This window comes from Ranitomeya variabilis, chromosome 1 (genome assembly GCF_051348905.1).
Source record: "Ranitomeya variabilis isolate aRanVar5 chromosome 1, aRanVar5.hap1, whole genome shotgun sequence".
In the NCBI taxonomy this organism is placed as follows: Eukaryota; Metazoa; Chordata; class Amphibia; order Anura; family Dendrobatidae; genus Ranitomeya; species Ranitomeya variabilis.
The window spans coordinates 995,837,054-995,856,278 of record NC_135232.1 but is presented as its reverse complement, the minus strand read 5'-3'; the positions used below and the strand labels follow the sequence as shown (position 1 = coordinate 995,856,278).

The 19,225-nt window shown below is 39.7% G+C and overlaps 1 protein-coding gene across 2 annotated transcripts in view; it reads right to left on the bottom strand.

The window, feature by feature from the left end:
* The window catches only part of PALLD (palladin, cytoskeletal associated protein), a 549,209-nt gene that overhangs the window by 178,850 nt on the left and 351,134 nt on the right, over positions 1–19,225 (bottom strand). For both annotated transcript variants that reach the window (XM_077279477.1, XM_077279475.1), the window contains 3 exons: positions 15,146–15,287; positions 12,799–12,822; positions 758–877 (listed from right to left, as the gene is read on the bottom strand). In XM_077279477.1, coding sequence (XP_077135592.1) covers positions 758–877; positions 12,799–12,822; positions 15,146–15,287 — 286 coding nt within the window. The remainder of the gene's footprint in view (positions 1–757; positions 878–12,798; positions 12,823–15,145; positions 15,288–19,225) is intronic.

Genomic DNA, 19,225 nt, shown 5'->3' with positions numbered 1-19,225 from the left:
GGTATGTCTCTATCAGTTTCGTACATCATAGGTGGTATATATTGTGTATTCAGATTGGTATCAATAAAATAATCAGCTCATCACGCAGAAAAAAAAAATCTGTCAATGGAAAAATTAAAACGTTATGGTTCTCGGAAAATGGTGACACAATTCAACATTTTATTCTACAAATTACGGAATTATTTTTTTTAAGACTTAAAGAAAAAAAAGTACGTACATTTGGTATTGATGTAATCATAACAAACAAAACCCAAATAACCCATAGCAGTATTGATTTTTTTCATAATGTCACTCCACATTTTTTTTCCCAGTTCCAATCTTCGCAAAATAGTTTAGAATGACTAGATAATAAATAATCAATCTTAGGGAATAGGTCAGCCTTGAGAAGATGGCTTGGACGGGCAGAAGATGGATCACCATGGATGCTAAAGAATGTAATACTGATAGTAAAACAAACCCAGAATGTTTCTGACTCCCCCAGAATTTACATTAACGTTACCAAATCTGTCAAGTATTTTCTTTGGCTTTAGATACCTTCCTAAGTATTTTGCCACTGGTAGGAAAAAAGTTTAGTTTTCTTTTGTGTCATGACTTTTAAAAAGTAGCACATTAGAAAAAAATCTAATTTTAGAAAATTCACATGATATCACACAATGCAATATATAGTCAAATCAGAATAATGTCGCCAAAGTCTTCAATGTGGCCATAATTCTGCGTTTCTGCCTGTGGATCAGTGTAGACTGTTATAACAACATACCAGAAAGCACTGTCAGCTGTGCGCTGCAGGTCACCGAGCCATAGTCATTGCTTGCTGTGCACGTGAACACACCAGCGTCTTCTGGGAACGTCTCTGCAATCACCAGTGTACAGATCTCCTCTGGAAAATTAAAAAAGCACATGTTACTGTACATCCATTCTCTTGCACCAGTTACTACCTTATGATTGCTGTGAGGACTCCGATCACTTTACCCAAAGCTTGCACTCTAATACGTGTCAGTCAGACTAGGTGGAAAATACATTGTACCATTTCCACAATCATTCATACATGTCAGGGTTAGCCAGCTGCGATTCCGATTAATAAATAACACCCCTCTTTTAAAGATTTTGCTGACAAATGTGCTTTATTTTTTCTTTGAATTACTTTTCTGGCAAACAGATTCTAATCAGTCCTATAAATAATTACACTTCCATTATATACTCATTTCCTCCATTATATACAGTATCTTCTTTTTCCACTGTTCGTTATTAGGAATGAGTCAGCCTTGTAACCATCGAATTCCGAGGACATTATTAGGCTACGTTCACATTTGCGTTGTGCGCAGCAGCGTCGGCGCCGCAACGCACAACGCAAACAAAAACGCAGCAAAACGCATGCACAACGCTGCGTTTTGCGCCGCATGCGTCCTTTTTTTCATTGATTTTGGACGCAGCAAAAATGCGCCGCAGGGACGCATGCGGCGCAAAACGCAAGTGCGACGCATGTCCATGCGCCCCCATGTTAAATATAGGGGCGCATGACGCATGCGGCGACGCTGCGGCGCCCGACGCTGCGGCGCCGACCGCAAATGTGAACGTAGCCTAAATACATTGCCATTTTATGCCCAGCAGTATTTGGCTCGGCAGAATTTAATAATGTCTCTGCCCTATAATAACAACATAGGTACAAGACATTTGCAGTTCTTGAAGTCTATGCGTAGTATGTAATCTATTTGTCTCCAGCCCATGTGTTTCTATCCATACATCCAATAGCAAATTTTCTCTACACAACTACAGTTAAGTCAGATAACATCTCCCGTTCACATAGCGGAATTATATGTCATTAAACTGTTGCAGAAGTGTTAAGGGCAAGATGTGGTATCACTTACTGCTGACTGATTCATGCCAGTCACTTATCCAAACAATGTGATGGCCTATGCAGAGCACAATCCAAGGTAAGTAGAAGAGCAGTAGTGACTATTCAGGATCTCACTACAATATACAGTGGCATATAACAGTTTGGGCACCCCTGGTTAAAATTACTCTTATTGTGAACAGCTAAGCAAGTTGAAGATGAAATGATTTCTAAAAGTCCTAAAGTTGAAGATGACATGCTTCCTTTGTATTTTATTGTATTTTAAACAAAAAAGTGGGTTTTTTTTAATTTAAAAATGACAAAAACGTTTGGGCACCCTTGGAGATTTGTGTGTTCAGATAACTTTGACTAAGGTTCCAGGCCTTAATTAGCCTGTTAGGGTTATGGCTTGTTCACTATTATCATTAGGAAAGGCCAGGTGATGCAAATTTCCCAGCTTTATAAAAACCTAAGCAGCTGCCTAGCACTCTGAAAATGAAAACGGTGGAGGCCCACAAAGCAGGAGAAGGCTAAAAGAAGATAGCAAAGCATTTTCAAGTTGCCCTTTTCCCAGTTCAAAATGAAAATAAGAAATGACAGTTAACAGTGGAGGTCATGATAAAGTAAGGAAGACCAAGCAAATTTTCAGTGAGAGCTGCTCATAGGATTGCTAGAGAGGCAAATTAGAAACCCTTCTTGACTGCTAATGCCCTTCAGAAAGATTTAGCAGACTCTGGAGTTGTAGAACATTGTTCCACTGTTCAGAGACATCTGCACAAATATGGCCTTCATGGAAGAGTGATAAGAAGAAAACCTCCCCTGCATCCTCACCATAAAATTCAGGGTCAGAAGTATGCAAAAGAAAATCCAAACAAGCCTGATGCAGTTTCGAAACAAATCCTGATGACTGATGAGGTTAAAATAGAACTCTTTGGCCACAATGATCAAAGGTATGTGTGGAGAAATAAGGGTACAGAATTTAAGGAAAAGAACATCTCACCAACCAGTAAGCATGGGGGTGGACCAATCAAGCTTTGGGGTTGTGTTGCAGCCAAAGACACAGAGAACATTTCACAGGTAGAGAGAACAATCGATTCAATGAAATTTCAACAAATTCTTGATGCAAACATAACACCATCTGTAAAAAAGCTGGAGTTGAAAAGAGGACGGCTTCTACAAATGGATAATGATCCTAAACACATGTCAAAATCCACAATACACTACCTCAAAAGACGCAAGCTGAAGGTTTTACAATGGCCCTCACAGTCCACTGATCTGAACATCATTAAAAATCTGTGGCTAGATCTCAAAATAGCAGTGCATGCAAGACGACCCAGGAACCTCACAGAACTGGAAAAGTTTTCCAAAGAAGAATGGATGAAAATCTCTCAACCAAAAATTGAAAGACTCTTGGCTGGCTATAAAAAGCGTTCACAAGCTGTGATACTTTCAAAAGAGGGTACCAGTACTAATCATGTAGGGTACTGAAACTTTTGCATTGGCCCTTTTTTTGTAATTTTTAAAATGTAAAAGATAAAAAAAATTATATAGAAAGAGAGAAAAAGAGCAAGAGAGAGAAAGAGAAAGAGAAAGAAAGAGAGAGAAAGAGAAAGAAAGAGACAGAGTGAAAGAGAAAGAAAGAAAGAGAGAGAAAGAGAGAGAGGGAAAGAGAAAGAGAGAGAGACTTGCTTAACTGTTCACAATAATAGTAACTTTATCCAGGGGAGGCCAAATGTTTACATGCCACTAAATATGGAATTTATGAGAGAGAAAGAGAAAGAAAGAGAGATAAAGAGAAAGCGAGAGAAAGAGAGGGAAAGTGAGAGAGGGAAAGAGAAAGAGAAGGAGAGAGAGACTTGCTTAACTGTTCACAATAATAGTATCTTTAACCAGGGGAGCCCAAACGTTTACATGCCACTATATGAGTATATGAGACTGTCAAGTTTGGGTTAGAAAACTGTGATACATGGACATCTGAATTTGACCTAATGGTGCAGAATCTAAAAAGGGTTGCTACATAACCTCCCTTTGACCTCATAATGACCATAAGGCCTAGTGCTACAGAGTACTTTTGGTAGCATATTACAACAGAGTTGATATGATATCTCTAATCCTAGCCTAAGTGTCTGTAGCTGAGCCCTGCCTACACCTCAAATGGCTGTTTCAACCTTTAAGGATCTACAGATTGATCAAAGTCCCGAACTGTAGTAAAAATGTACAAAGAGCGAAACATCAGGAATCCTGTTTTGTTTTTTTTATTTCATTGATTGCATCGTTTATAAATATCTAAAAATTACCGTATCATTTTTTGGCAGCACATTCCCTCATGTAAAGAAGCATCTTCTTGTTATTTATATCACAATACAATTTTTGTACCCATAGTATAGAGGATAACTTACTGAACAATATATGTTTGACAGCCATTTCCAACAGTCCTATAGAGAATAACTGGAGTTGAGGCTAAGTATGACCATCGCCGTTCCATTCAAGCTCTACAGAGTCCAATTCTGGGTTCCAGAGACCCGTTCTCGCGATTACCAGGGGTCCCAGCAGTCTGACCCCCATTGTTCAGTAACTTACCCCCTATGTTATAGATAGGACATAACTACCTTGGGAATAATCATTTAATTAAAAAAAAGCTCTTGCAATCCAAAATTATGCACAGTAGCTGGCCATACATTACACGTTAGTAATTGACCAATAAACAGAAGATTAGAGTGCCCACGAAAGAGGCTTCTCCTAACAGTGCAATTATCTACTTTAGATGATATCAGTTGTCTAACAAGCCTGACAAGCACATTTCTAGAGTCCTGGGGCCATACAAGGAGGCCATTAAATATAGCGCAGCCTTTAATTTAGAATCTGAACTTTTGTATTACTAGGGGAAAGCAATTGCAACTGTCTAACAGTAGTGGATATGGTTTAATCATTATAATAAAGTTCTTCCCCGATTATCTAGTAAAACCGCTATTCTTCATGCATGTGACTACGAAGACAATACTCTGCAGAAACCTGATAGGTCCTGTTTCTAGACAGCTGAGTAATGGGGAAAAGCAGCCACTGCCGGCCAATGATTCATTTATTTTTCCCCTACAAACTCTGCTTTGAAGACTTCAATCAGCATTCTGTCAAAAGAAGCATAAAGGGGAACAGATCAGGTAATATGACAAAGCGGGATGTCAGCCTTAAACAACTGGACTGTTTATTAAGTCACAAAACAGTCAGCGATACTGTGCGATTTCCGTCTAGACAGAACGAGTGGAGAATACATTAGCCAGAGGAGAAAATGCTGCTGTTACATGGGATCCCCGGGCCCTATGTATGTGCGGGCGTGTAGGGACGCTTCCAGGGAGAGCGTAGTAAACGATGAGTTACCGTCTATGAGGAAATCGCTCCCTAAGGCAACAATAACAAGACTTTATGAATGAGCTACAAACATTTGCCATGTGACACGTACGTGTCCTTGATGAGTAGTGCAAAAAAAAATGTACTGTATGATCTTAAGTATAAATCATTCTTCTCCAAGTACATCCATTTATGTCAGGAATCTATATGGGTATCATCCTGAAATATTAATACCTGTATATGTATCTTCTGTTATAGACTTTAATAATATTGTTTTATTATATTATTTAACTTGCTTTTATACTATACTTTTCCATACTTTATACTTCTATACTTCAGAATACTAATTATTTGTGGATTTGGTAGAGTATAGAAAGAAAAATGATCTTTTCGATAATATAACTGGAAGATAATAAGGACAATGATTTGATTGTTTGTTAATTTGTGACAAGTTTGCTATGAATGATCACCAATTCACTAGTACTGTTCAAGTGGACAATCCTGTTAAAGAAATCAAAAGATGAATATACCGTATGTGGCCTCCATAGTAATAAATTACCAGCTTTTTTAATAAAATCACTGTTAGTGCACTTGACCTTATAAATTGGACAAGAGCAATCCGATAAAAAGGGGATTGCCCTCGGATCAATGTTATTCAATGAGGCAGTGCAGATGAATGCATTTTTTCTGAGACCTAATCACTGCGGGGAAAAAAAATACCAGCATGCCTTATTTTATTCTGGAAATCGGGTGAGACCCATTCAAGTCTATGAGAGTGAGAAAAAAACCCACGGGTGCCACAGCAAGGCCCCTTCCACACAACAGGTTTTTGCCGTCAGGCTCAATCCGGCACATTTTGTAAAAACCGGATCCCGCAAAATCCTTTTTTTTCTCATAGACTTGTATTATCGCTGGATTGCGCCAGATGGCCTCACGTTTCGTATGAAAAGTGTTTGTCCGGCATTTGGAAAAAACGTACAAAGTTAGGTTTTTTGTCTGTGGCGAAAAACCGCACAGCGCCGTTTATTTGCTAGAATGGAAGCCTATGGGCACCGGATCCACCAAATGATGGATTCCGGCGCCGGATTCTGTTTTTTTTTTTAACTGCCCATGCTCAGATGTTTTTAGGATCCAAGTAGCAGGATAAGCTAGTCGGATCCGTCGAAAAAACAGGTCCATCGCATCAGTTTTTCACAATCTGTGACGGTTTTTTTTTTTTAACATTCGCCGGATTGTGCCTGACGGCAAAAACCTGATGTGTGAAAGGGGCCTTAAGCATCCGATTTTTACGGACACACTGCATTTCTGTAACAGGAAACTGTAAATGGCCTTGTAAATTAATAAATGCACACGGACGAAAAGAAAAAAAAATTGTCACGCTTTTCTGGGGCACAGGTCTATAGTCCAAAACATTGTAGATATCCTTTCCATTGTAGGATGCTCGGATGTACTCAGATGAATTACATATAACATGACTCAGGTTGACAAAAATATATTAGTTTATCAAATTTAAAGGGAAGATATAGTAAGAAAAAAAACATTAAAAAAAATCAGTATTCTTGCAATTTTTATAGTGGCCATTGGGGTCCTTTAGACTCCTTCTTCTTGTCCTTTCAGGAAGAGTTTTCAGCAAGGCTCCTTATCAGCAGAGGTAGGATTTCAATGTCAGGTAATATCTCTATACACAGCTGATAACAGGATCTGACAATCACAATAGGTGATGTCACTGCTGTTCCTCTTCCATTCACTTTGACCTTAGCACACATTCATTAGGTGCAGTAATACAAAAGGTAGGGTCAGAGTCTGTTTGTTGTGGCTATGTACATGTATTGTTTCCTGAAACAACAGTATCCCCACATGTCGATTGGGGAGGGGACAAAAAAATATTTTACACAAAATTGATTTAAATAATAGGTCATTTTCTCATGATAGTGTCCTATTCCACAGTATTAATCCAGGGGAAAGCAAAACAAAACTTCATATAGTAGTTGCTAATCGCCTCATATTTCTTCAGGATAACATAATATCATAAAAATTATATATATTAATTATATATATTAATCATAATTTATCCCTCAGTCAAACATTCATGTTCAGTAATCTAGTTTATTTAACGTGTAATGTTATATCTTTAACCCCTTTACCCCAAAGATATTTTGCACGTTAATGACCAGGCCAATTTTTATAACTCCAACCACTGTCAATTTATGAGGTAAAAACTCTGGAATGCTTCAACGGATCCCGCTGATTCTGAGGTTTTTTTTTTCATGACATATTGTACTTCATGATAGTGGTAACAATTCTTCCATATAAGTTTCATTTATTTTAAAAAAACAGAAATTTATCGAAAATTTTGAAAATGTGGCAATTTTCAAACTTTGAATTCTTATGCCCTTTAGTCAGAGAGTAATGTCACACAAAATTGTTAATAAATAACATTTCCCACATGTCTACTTTACATCAGCACAATTTTTGAAACAACATTTTTTTGTTAGGAAGTTATAAGGGCTAAAAGTTGACCAGTGATTACTCTTTTTTCCAAAAATTTTCAAAACCATTTTTTTAGAGACCACCTCACATTTGAAGTGACTTTGAGGGGTCTATATGACAGAAAATAGCCAAAAGTGACACCATTCTAAAAACTGCACCCTTCAAGATGCTCAAAACCACATTCAAGAAGTGTATTAACCCTTCAGGAGCTTCACAGGAATTTTTGGAATGTGGAAAAAAAAATGAACATTTAACTTTTTTGTCACAACAAAATTTACTTTAGACCCCAATTTCTTTATTTTCACAAGACTAACAGGAAAAAATGGGCCCCAATATTTGTTGCACAATTTCTCCTGAGCATGCAGATACCCCATATGTGGGACAAAATTACTGTTTGTGTGCACGAATGATCTCGGAAGGAAAGGAGCAACATTTGACTTTTTGAATGCAAAATTTGCTGGAACAATAAGCGGACGCCATGCCGTGTTTTCAGAGCCCCTGATGTGCCTAAACAGTGAAAATCCCACACAAGTGACACTATTTTGGAAACTAGACGCCTCGGGGAACTGATTTAGATGTGTGGTTAGCACATTGAACCCTCAGGTGTTTCACAGAAGTTTATAACGTTGACCTGTGAAAAAAATAAAATAAAATAAATAAAAATCACATTTTCCCCACGAAAATGTTTTCAGTTTTCATTGACTGGGTAGATCAGGGAAATGTGGTAGATATAGTATATCTTGATTTCAGCAAGGCATTTGGTAAAGCATCTCATACTACCCTTATTGAAAAAATGTCCAAGTGTTTGATTGACAAGGCTACAGTTAGGCTGGTTTCACATTTGCGTTTTTTGCCGCTGCGTTTTAGCGCAAAAAAACGCATGCGGTTTTTTTCCTATATTTAACATTAAAAACGCATGCTTTTTTGTATGCGTTTTGCCGCGTTTGACGACGCATGCGTCTTTTCTATGCTTGCGTTTGGTTGCAGAAATGCAACATGTAGTATTTCTAGAGGCGTTTTTTTGCCGCAAAAAAACGTATTGCTGTCTATGTAAATGCGTTTTTAAGCACATGCGTTTGGTTGCGTTTTAAACGCATGCGTTTCAATAGAAAAAAACAAGAATACACACTGATAAGCCACCCCCAACCATCAAGGTGATAAAAGGATCCAAACCCTAACCCTAACCCTGATAAGCCACCCCCCACCATCAAGGTGATAAAGGGATCCAAACCCTAACCCTACCCCTAACCCTGATAAGCCACTCCCCACCATCAAGGTGATAAAGGGATCCTAACCCTAACCCTGATAGGCCACCCCCCACCATCAAGGTGATAAAGGGATCCAAACCCTAACCCTAACCCTACCCTAACCCTGATAAGCCACCCCCCACCATCAAGGTGATAAAGGGATCCTAACCCTAACCCTAACCCTGATAAGCCACCCCCCACCATCAAGGTGATAAAAGGATCCAAACCCTAACCCTCTCCCTAACCCTGATAAGCCACCCCCCACCATCAAGGTGATAAAGGGATCCTAACCCTAACCCTGATAAGCCACCCCCCACCATCAAGGTGATAAAGGGATCCAAACCCTAACCCTAACCCTGATAAGCCACCCCCCACCATCAAGGTGATAAAGGGATCCTAACCCTAACCCTAACCCTGATAAGCCACCCCCCACCATCAAGGTGATAAAGGGATCCAAACCCTAACCCTAACCCTGATAAGCCACCCCCCACCATCAAGGTGATAAAGGGATCCAAACCCTAACCCTACCCCTAACCCTAACCCTAGCTATTTCTATTTATAGTGGGTTTTCTAGATGATTTTGATGATTGGCAGCTGTCACACACTTCTCAGCATGCGTTTCAAAAATGCAAACGCAGGAAAAACGCATGTAAACACGTCAAAACGCCGCATTTTTTTTACCGCATGAAAAACGCATGCATCTAAAAAACGCAGCGTTTACATGCGTTTTTTTCACCACCTGCGTTTGCGTTTTAAACGCTGCGTTTTTAAATGCAAATGTGAAACTAGCCTTAGGTGGATTCATAACAGGCTCAGTGATCATACTCAAAGAGTGGTAATAATTGGTTGCACATCCAATTGGAAAAGTGTTTCAACTGGGCTACAACAAGGCTTTGTCCTGGCCCCAGTGGTGTTCAACATTTTTCTAAATTATCTAAACAAGAGAACTGAAGGGAAACTAATCAAATTTGAAGACGATGCAAAGCTAGGAAGGATAGCTAATACTAGAGAAGACAGAGAAAGGATTCAGAAGGATCTAGATATGCTTGAACAATGGGCAAGATTCTACATCTGGGCAAAAAAAAGAAAATGACATCTACAGAATAGGAGGAATAGAACTAAGCAGCAGCACGTGTGAAAAAGACTTGGGTATACTAATAGATCACAGACTGCACATGAGTCAACAGTGCGATACAGTAGCAAAAAAGGCAAAAACACAGAGTCTAGATCACGAAGTGAAGTAATTGTCCCTCACTACGCTTCCTGACAGGCCTCATCAGGAATACGGTTTCCAGTGCTGCACACCACATTTTAAAAAAGACATTGAGAAACTGGAGCAAGTTCAGAGAAGAGCTATCAGGATGGTGAGCAGACCTTAAACTATGTCCTATGAGGAATGGTTAAAGGATCTCGAAATGTTTAGCTTGCAAAAAAGAAGGCTAAGAGGAGACTTAATAGCTGTATACAAATATCTGTAGGGATGTCACAGTGTAGAGAGATCATCCTAATTCTCATTTGCACATGGAAACACGAGAAGCAATGGAATGAAACTGAAAGGGTAGAAGATAAAGATGACATATTAGAAAAAAATTTTTGACAGTGAGAGTGATCAATGAGTGGAACAGGTTGCCACGAGAGGCGGTGAGTTCTTCTTCAATGAATTCTTTGAACAGAGGCTGGACAGACATCTGTGTGAGATGGTTTAGTGAATTCTGCATTGAGCAGGGGGTTGGACATGATGACTCTGGATGTCCATTCCATCGCTAACATTCGATGATTAGGACAAATTGCAGCCCAAAAAAACACTGCTCAAGACAGATGTCTCTAAGCGATGATGGAGGAAGTTCATGTCAGGCTGAGGAGCAGCATTATGTTCTGATGTAACTGATTTGCTCACTCAGCCTGACAGGTTTACACTTGGACATGGAGCAGGACTACATGCTTCAGCCCTGCTCCTTGCCCAGTTGCAAACTTGTCCAGCTGAGTGAGAAAATCAGTCATGGTCATTCATGATGCTGCTCCTCAGCCTGACAGGAACTTACTCTTACCTCACTCAGGAACATCTTGATTGAGCAGTGTTACTTCAGGCTGAAATAAGTCATAATGTGTGCCTAGGATCGATTGCATCCTGAAATATGTAGTGGAAGCCATTTTGGACATTTTCATGGATTTAAATCAGCTATGTTATTGTTACACAGATTGCTTTCACTGATACTTTCTAGCAAAGACTGAAGTATCGCATGTGAGAGTGAAATGACAGGCCAAAGAAAATCTTGCGAAAAAACTTTTAGTGTGGAAAGTAAATTAAGAATAGTCTTGGTCATTGACTATGCCATTATTAAAAAGAGCACATAATAGAAATGTATAATAACCACTAACTTATGTGTCCACAAACCGCTCTGATTAATATAGACACAATGGCTCATTGACTAGTAGGTTATTCAGGATCAGTAGCAAACAGACATTGCTGTCAACACCTAAAGGTTCTCATAATGGCTTGTAAATCATCGATACATCATGCAATTGCATTACCGGGATTCAGTGGAGCAGCATATGATATGGGTGCTTGGCCCGAGAGGTCAAAATGCCAGGTCATTTCAATATCACCACCCACATGAAAATCCTAGAAAAACAGCCATGCTGCTGATTGAAATAATGACTTGGGAATCAGCCCATGTGTAGCCTACTCATTGTACAGTATACTGGGCAGAATAAACAGTGAGGGTTTCTACGGACAGTCAAAATATCTCTGCACCGGGTTCGCCAGTAGATAGAAAAAAATGGTTGATTCCTTGTAAAGACTAACTAAAAAGGTGACAGCAAATAGCAAACATTTGAGTGGTCACTTCATCACGTTTGGTTTAAAGAGAGCTTGAATCAGTCTGGCTCAATAATTTTAGGAAACTATGATTGTTCAGACGGGTGTATTATACAGACGTGCGCCGTGGACTCCACACAGAGAGCACAGTCACCCATTATAGTTAATGTGTCATTGCACATGACATGACCCATTTTCCACAAGGACCAATGGTCTACTTGGAAAAAATGGCATGATTGGTCTGATTTATAGACCACACTAGTGCATGTAAATAGCAAGACGCTCTTGTGCAGACGAGCACATTTTTGTCAGCCTGCCTAAACAGGCCAGTAAACGACTGTAGATAGCTTTGTGTAGGTGGTCATTTAAAGAAGTTGTCTGGTCTTCTGATGAAAGTCTGCAGTCATTATTACATGTCAGGATTCTCCGGTGTTGCCGGCAAGAAAGGCAGTCATGTGATCACCAGAATGCCATTTGTATTCACGTGACTGCCTGCTCTCTCCAGTGATACCGGAGAATTCTGACCATATACACTATGTAAGGATTCACAAGTCTGCAATCACATAGACTGACTGCAGACTTTCAGCAGAAGACCGGACAACTCCACTAAGGCCTTGACCAGCCAGTATAAAGAAGCCATAAGTAGGATTATAATAACAAAATTAACTACAAATTGATTAGACTTCTAATGTCTAGGTTATATTCCCCTTATACTATAAGCATGCAGACAATTAAATGTTCTAATAAAGTAGGATACAGTTATGTATAAAATAATATAAAACTATAAATGTACGAGGTGGGAATTCATCTTTAAGCAGTTTGGAAGTTCTCTGTTTATAGGGGCTTAGGCTAGGTGCTCCAGCTATATTTTTATATAGCGCTAACATATTCTGCAGCGCTTTACAGTTTGCACACATTATCATCACTGTCCCTGATGGGGCTCACAATCTAAATTCCCTATCAGTATGTCTTTGGAATACAGCAAAGACGATTAAGTTGGACCTGTGTAATTAACAGGATTAGTAAATGATGTAAAATATTGTGATATGATCCTAATATTCACATACCTGGTTCAGATGCGCAGCGTGGTTCTGTTGGATGGAAATAAAAAATAAATGATGCTTTATTAGTTACAGAAGTACCTGTGATTCTAAACAGTGATGAAATGATGTGACTTTGCTACGATACAATTGCTTATTTTGCCTTTCTACCCAGTTAATTGTTCTGTTTTCCATTGGGTCTATGACATTACATGATTATAATCTGACTAGCTGACTCCTTCTAAGCTCTACATAGAAACAGGAGACTAATTTTCCCTGCAGGAGTTAAGAAGAGGTTGAGTTGGACTTCCAGGGACTTTAATCACGTCCTGTCATAGACCTAATGGAAAAGAGAAGAATTAGCTGGGTAGAAAGGCAAAATGAGCAATTGTAAGTACATAGTGCTCTATAATATGATGATTGCAATATATTAAAGAGGATAAAAAGTTTGATGGGAGGTGTGCTTCTTTAATGAACATGCCAAGTTAGATGTCAAGGTACACTTTTCTGTATCAGGATAACTTGCAGCATCGTGGAACGTGCGCCACAGTAAGAAACGATACATCTGTGCCATTTTTATTATTCCCTACCAATAGTTATTGGGGAGAAGCTTTGCAGTTAGCAGGTGGAGGCCATATGTAGAAGAGGACACATCCAGTGGCATATCTAACACACACAGAGAATATACTCATAAAGCGTGCCTATAATAACAAACGGTTAACTACTTTCCTGTCTGCTTGTAAGAGACCTGTAATACAATGTGTAACCTCCCAACCTCTCCAGGAGCCAAAAGATTAGAGAGGAGAACAATGAGGACTTGATGAGTTTGTTCTTCCAGAATACTTATACAGGATAATAATGTGTGAATGGAAATCATATATGAAGTCCCTGGGGACAACGAGAGCTGAGCACTTTCCTGTTTCAGCAGCAAACATACAATTCTAAAAAGGTTACAGGCAAACTTCATAGTCTACAAGCAAATAATCATCTAGAAATAAAATGTGAAAGGAAAAGACTACAAGCTACCTAACGGGTTAGTCCAGTCTCTGCTTTTCAAGACCAAGATGGGAATAACCGCTTCTACGTCCTGGTCACCTGAGGCTGGCTTAAGAGAACAGCTGAGCTGTGCTGTGAGAGTAAGTCCCATAGAAATTAATGGAAATTATGAAAAAACCATAGCCAACTGTTGGCTGAACTCCCAAGTTGCAGAAACAACATAGCCTCGATTCATTTCTATGGGTGTTAGAGAGTGCGGCGCAACTGCACTTGGCCGTTTTTGTAGCCCTACCTCTGGTAGTCGGCTCCTGGAAGCACTTATTCCCATCTTGGCCATGAAAGACAGATACAGTGATAACCATGTACTGGTTTCATTAATGTTTTTTTCTAAAGTACATTCCATGTGATATCGATTGGGCAGGACTCAGCTCCTGGGACCACTATCCATCCAATTATTAGCACATATTTAGGTACCAGCTCTCCATTCAGCGAGGAGCACACAGTAGCCATCATTCTCCATCAAAATAATGGGCATTATGGTGACTGTCGTGTGCTCTTTGTTGTTAGTCTCTCTACTTTCAGACCAGTTAATTTTATTATATAATAATGGGCAAGCTGCACATCACTCTAACAATTATTTTGTTTTACCCCTGACGAATCACAAATGAAGGTGACAGTAACTACATGTACTTAGTGAATGCCAAGAAGAGAGAGCAGTTCCGATTCTCATCTCCTGCTGTACTATCTGTTAAACTACATACAGGCAGAACAGAAAACATGTTTCCCGTTCAGGACAGGCAAGTGACTGGGCAATGGCAGGTGCAATGCTTGTTAGAAATGGAGGGGATGGGAGTTCCAGTACATATGATGCTGTCAGAGTGTTAATAAATAGCAGCTACCCACTAAAAAGAGGTCAATAGCAAGTTACAGAGTTAGGGCAGTCCCAGGAAATGTTAGACTGGTATTTTTATTTGTAGCGGATGAGAGCAGAAAGACTGCGCATTTATTCTGGTTTTGTGTGAACGGACAGGTATACATCTTCCTGTAGGAATGCTCATAATTAATGTTCACACAGTGAAGATTCCAGTTACACTCACTATCTGATACTCCTGTTGAGTTGTTTTCAATGTTTCGCAGTATTGGCTAGCATGACATTTCTTTTCATAGCAATATTACTAGGACAGCAAGTTAAGTTATCAGGGAAATGGGCCAAATGCACAAAGTATATAATTGTGTACTGCCAATCAGTTCATAGACTCTGCGGAATCCCATGGAACCAAAGGTAATCATGCATGTACTCCACATTTTGGTAATATGTATCTTATGTACATTTGTGTTGTTTTATTACTTTAGTTATATACAATTGCATTAGTCTTACTTTTCTGTAGTATCCTGAAGTCAGGAGAGTCCTGGATTTCTGCCCCTTGTCTAAACCATTTGACATTAGCAGGAGGTGAGCCCTTTACCCTGCACTCCAGGACCACAACTTGACCTTCAGATGCTGTCAGACTCTGGAGCTCCTGGGAGAAAGATTATAGGTCAAACAAGGCAATGTGGTGCCCTCACTTTCCTGAACAGCTTCATGGTCTGCTCCGTCCGTGGAGTCAGAGGTCAAACTTCTCACAATAATGCAGTATTATGTATATTGTTCTCTGTAGTCTTTGTGTATGGATCGGGAGAGGAAGAAAAACCACATGAAGGTTCTAAACTCAAGCGTGTCAATAAATCAAGGACTATGTAACACTATATTGTTTAACAAATAGTGAGCAAGGTATGAAAGTTACGTGATCTACATGTTATTATACATGTCAAGGATGCCATCTCAAACAGCCAGACAATTAATGAGGCAACTCGCTTCCCACTGGAAAGGGTGAAAGAACTTTCCGGAAAATTAAGAGCACATGTTCTCATCTCCAGTATAGGAAAGATCTATATCTTGGTACCGTGTTAGCCAGTAGATAGAATAATATTTAGATGTGAGAGGTCTCAGTGCTTGATACCTTTTAATAGCAAACGGAAAAGATGGAAATAAATTGCAAGCTTTTGAATATGTGATTCTTCAGAATTTGTATTAGTCTATGCCTGATGAAGAGACCGGAGTAGTCCCAAAAGCTTCCAATTTGATACCATCTTCAGTTAGCGATTAATCAACCACTGAGGACTCTCAATTCTAAATATTTTTCCATTTATAGTACATTAACTTAAAGTTACACTACACTTAAAGGGAACCGGTGAGCAGGATTTATTCCCACCCCCGTCTCTAAACTATGGGAGCATGTAGCTCTTTCAAAGACAAGTCCAGGAATACCTTCACATGGTCAGTCGGTTCCTCTGTTACTGAGAAATCAGTGTTTGAATTGATAAGCAAATAAGGATAAAGCACTATGGTAGATCTGAAGCCTCTGTCACTTCAGCTCTATTCCTTATTCAACACCGCCTCTTCCTGCTTGCTTCAACATTCAGCATACAGGCGGTCAATCAGGAAGGAAGAGGCGGATCTGGGTGGGGAATAGACCTGGAGTGACACAGGCTTCAGATCTGCAGTACCTCTTTAGCTTAATTTGCATATTAATTGAAACACTGATTTCTCGGTAAGGGAGGAACAGACTGGCCATGTAAAGGTATTGCTAGTCACCTTTGAAAGAGATGCATATGTACAGTGGGGCAAAAAAGTATTTAGTCAGTCAGCAATAGTGCAAGTTCCACCACTTAAAAAGATGAGAGGCGTCTGTAATTTACATCATAGGTAGACCTCAACTATGGGAGACAAACTGAGAAAAAAAAATCCAGAAAATCACATTGTCTGTTTTTTTATCATTTTATTTGCATATTATGGTGGAAAATAAGTATTTGGTCAGAAACAAACAATCAAGATTTCTGGCTCTCACAGACCTGTAACTTCTTCTTTAAGAGTCTCCTCTTTCCTCCACTCATTACCTGTAGTAATGGCACCTGTTTAAACTTGTTATCAGTATAAAAAGACACCTGTGCACACCCTCAAACAGTCTGACTCCAAACTCCACTATGGTGAAGACCAAAGAGCTGTCAAAGGACACCAGAAACAAAATTGTAGCCCTGCACCAGGCTGGGAAGACTGAATCTGCAATAGCCAACCAGCTTGGAGTGAAGAAATCAACAGTGGGAGCAATAATTAGAAAATGGAAGACATTCAAGACCACTGATAATCTCCCTCAATCTGGGGCTCCACGCAAAATCCCACCCCGTGGGGTCAGAATGATCACAAGAACGGTGAGCAAAAATCCCAGAACCACGCGGGGGGACCTAGTGAATGAACTGCAGAGAGCTGGGACCAATGTAACAAGGCCTACCATAAGTAACACACTACGCCACCATGGACTCAGATCCTGCAGTGCCAGACGTGTCCCACTGCTTAAGCCAGTACATGTCCGGGCCCGTCTGAAGTTTGCTAGAGAGCTTTTGGATGATCCAGAGGAGTTTTGGGAGAATGTCCTATGGTCTGATGAAACCAAACTGGAACTGTTTGGTAGAAACACAACTTGTCGTGTTTGGAGGAAAAAGAATACTGAGTTGCATCCATCAAACACCATACCTACTGTAAAGCATGGTGGTGGAAACATCATGCTTTGGGGCTGTTTCTCTGCAAAGGGGCCAGGACGACTGATCCGGGTACATGAAAGAATGAATGGGGCCATGTATCGTGAGATTTTGAGTGCAAACCTCCATCCATCAGCAAGGGCATTGAAGATGAAACGTGGCTGGGTCTTTCAACATGACAATGATCCAAAGCACACCGCCAGGGCAACGAAGGAGTGGCTTCGTAAGAAGCATTTCAAGGTCCTGGAGTGGCCTAGCCAGTCTCCAGATCTCAACCCTATAGAAAACCTTTGGAGGGAGTTGAAAGTCCGTGTTGCCAAGCGAAAAGCCAAAAACATCACTGCTCTAGAGGAGATCTGCATGGAGGAATGGGCCAACATACCAACAACAGTGTGTGGCAACCTTGTGAAGACTTACAGAAAACGTTTGACCTCTGTCATTGCCAACAAAGGATATATTACAAAGTATTGAGATGAAATTTTGTTTCTGACCAAATACTTATTTTCCACCATAATATGCAAATAAAATGATAAAAAAACAGACAATGTGATTTTCTGGATTTTTTTTTCTCAGTTTGTCTCCCATAGTTGTGGTCTACCTATGATGTAAATTACAGACGCCTCTCATCTTTTTAAGTGGTGGAACTTGCACTATTGCTGACTGACTAAATACTTTTTTGCCCCACTGTATATCAGACGTTTGGTGAGAGAAATGATGCTGGCAGGTTCCCTTTAACCTTATCTCCTAGTAAGAATTATGACAAAAGCTGCATGAGTTCAGTTGCGGCTGCCAATAAAGGAGTTACAGATGTGATGGTTCAAAATTTACAAGACTTCCTCCCCAAATAAATCACCTTTACGGCAATAACAAAAATAGTTATTGTAATGATCCAGCAAAAAGTTTCATGTTCTAATAAGACCTGAATGCCAAGCAGCGTGTCTTGCACAAACGAGGCACTGGACGGCCTCCAGCTAACACTGTGCATGTCGTCCAGGCAAGTGGTGCTAGCATTAGGTTTTAGATCTGACCATCTTAGGCCTGATGATGAACGTTACAGACGAGAATTGGACGAGAACCTGCCAAACGCTGCCAAAATCCTCAATCAGGACAGGAAATTTTCTTTCATCAAGCAAATGAGTCAAAGCATGCTGCGAGAGTAATGCTGATGTACAGCACAAAACAAAGACAATACTTGTCCTTGAGAGTCCTGACCTTAATTTGCTCAAAAACTGGTGTCAAGATTATTTCAATTACCATAAAGCATTTTACTATTTGGATTCTATGTCATATAAAGTTTATAATTGGTGGGAAAGAAGGGATGGGCTTGAGGCTATGCAATCAACTGGCATTTACAGTCTTAAATTACATTTGTATTATATTTTACAGCTTTTCCTGTTGATTTGCAGGGTAACCAGCAATTCCTGTATACAGTTTTGTCCTTATATTCTTGCAAGTATAATACAGTAAGAACATGTATTTTATGGAACGTTTTTTACTGGATGGAAAGTTACATAGCAAAACTTGACTATGCTTCTCTCAACCAACACTGGCTGCAGCTGCGAGTAAAATCAGCACATCAAAAGCTCCGGATTGTTTTTGTCCTGTGTTTCTTTTGCATTACTTTTTGCAATCTACCCCACTTCCCTTTTCTCTATTACGATCTATAGCATTGTTTCAAAAACTATGAGGCAAGCTTTTCTGGCAAGGTTTACGGATAGAGTCTGATAGGGAAGACTATATGATGATCCTTCCAGATGCAGAAGATTTTCTACTATGGTGGCAAACGTTGCTGCATTTAATTTTTCACAAAAAAATTGTGAATTTTTGTGATTTTGCATTGCTCTTGTGACTTGAAATTTCGGTTTAAAAGTAGACATTGCTA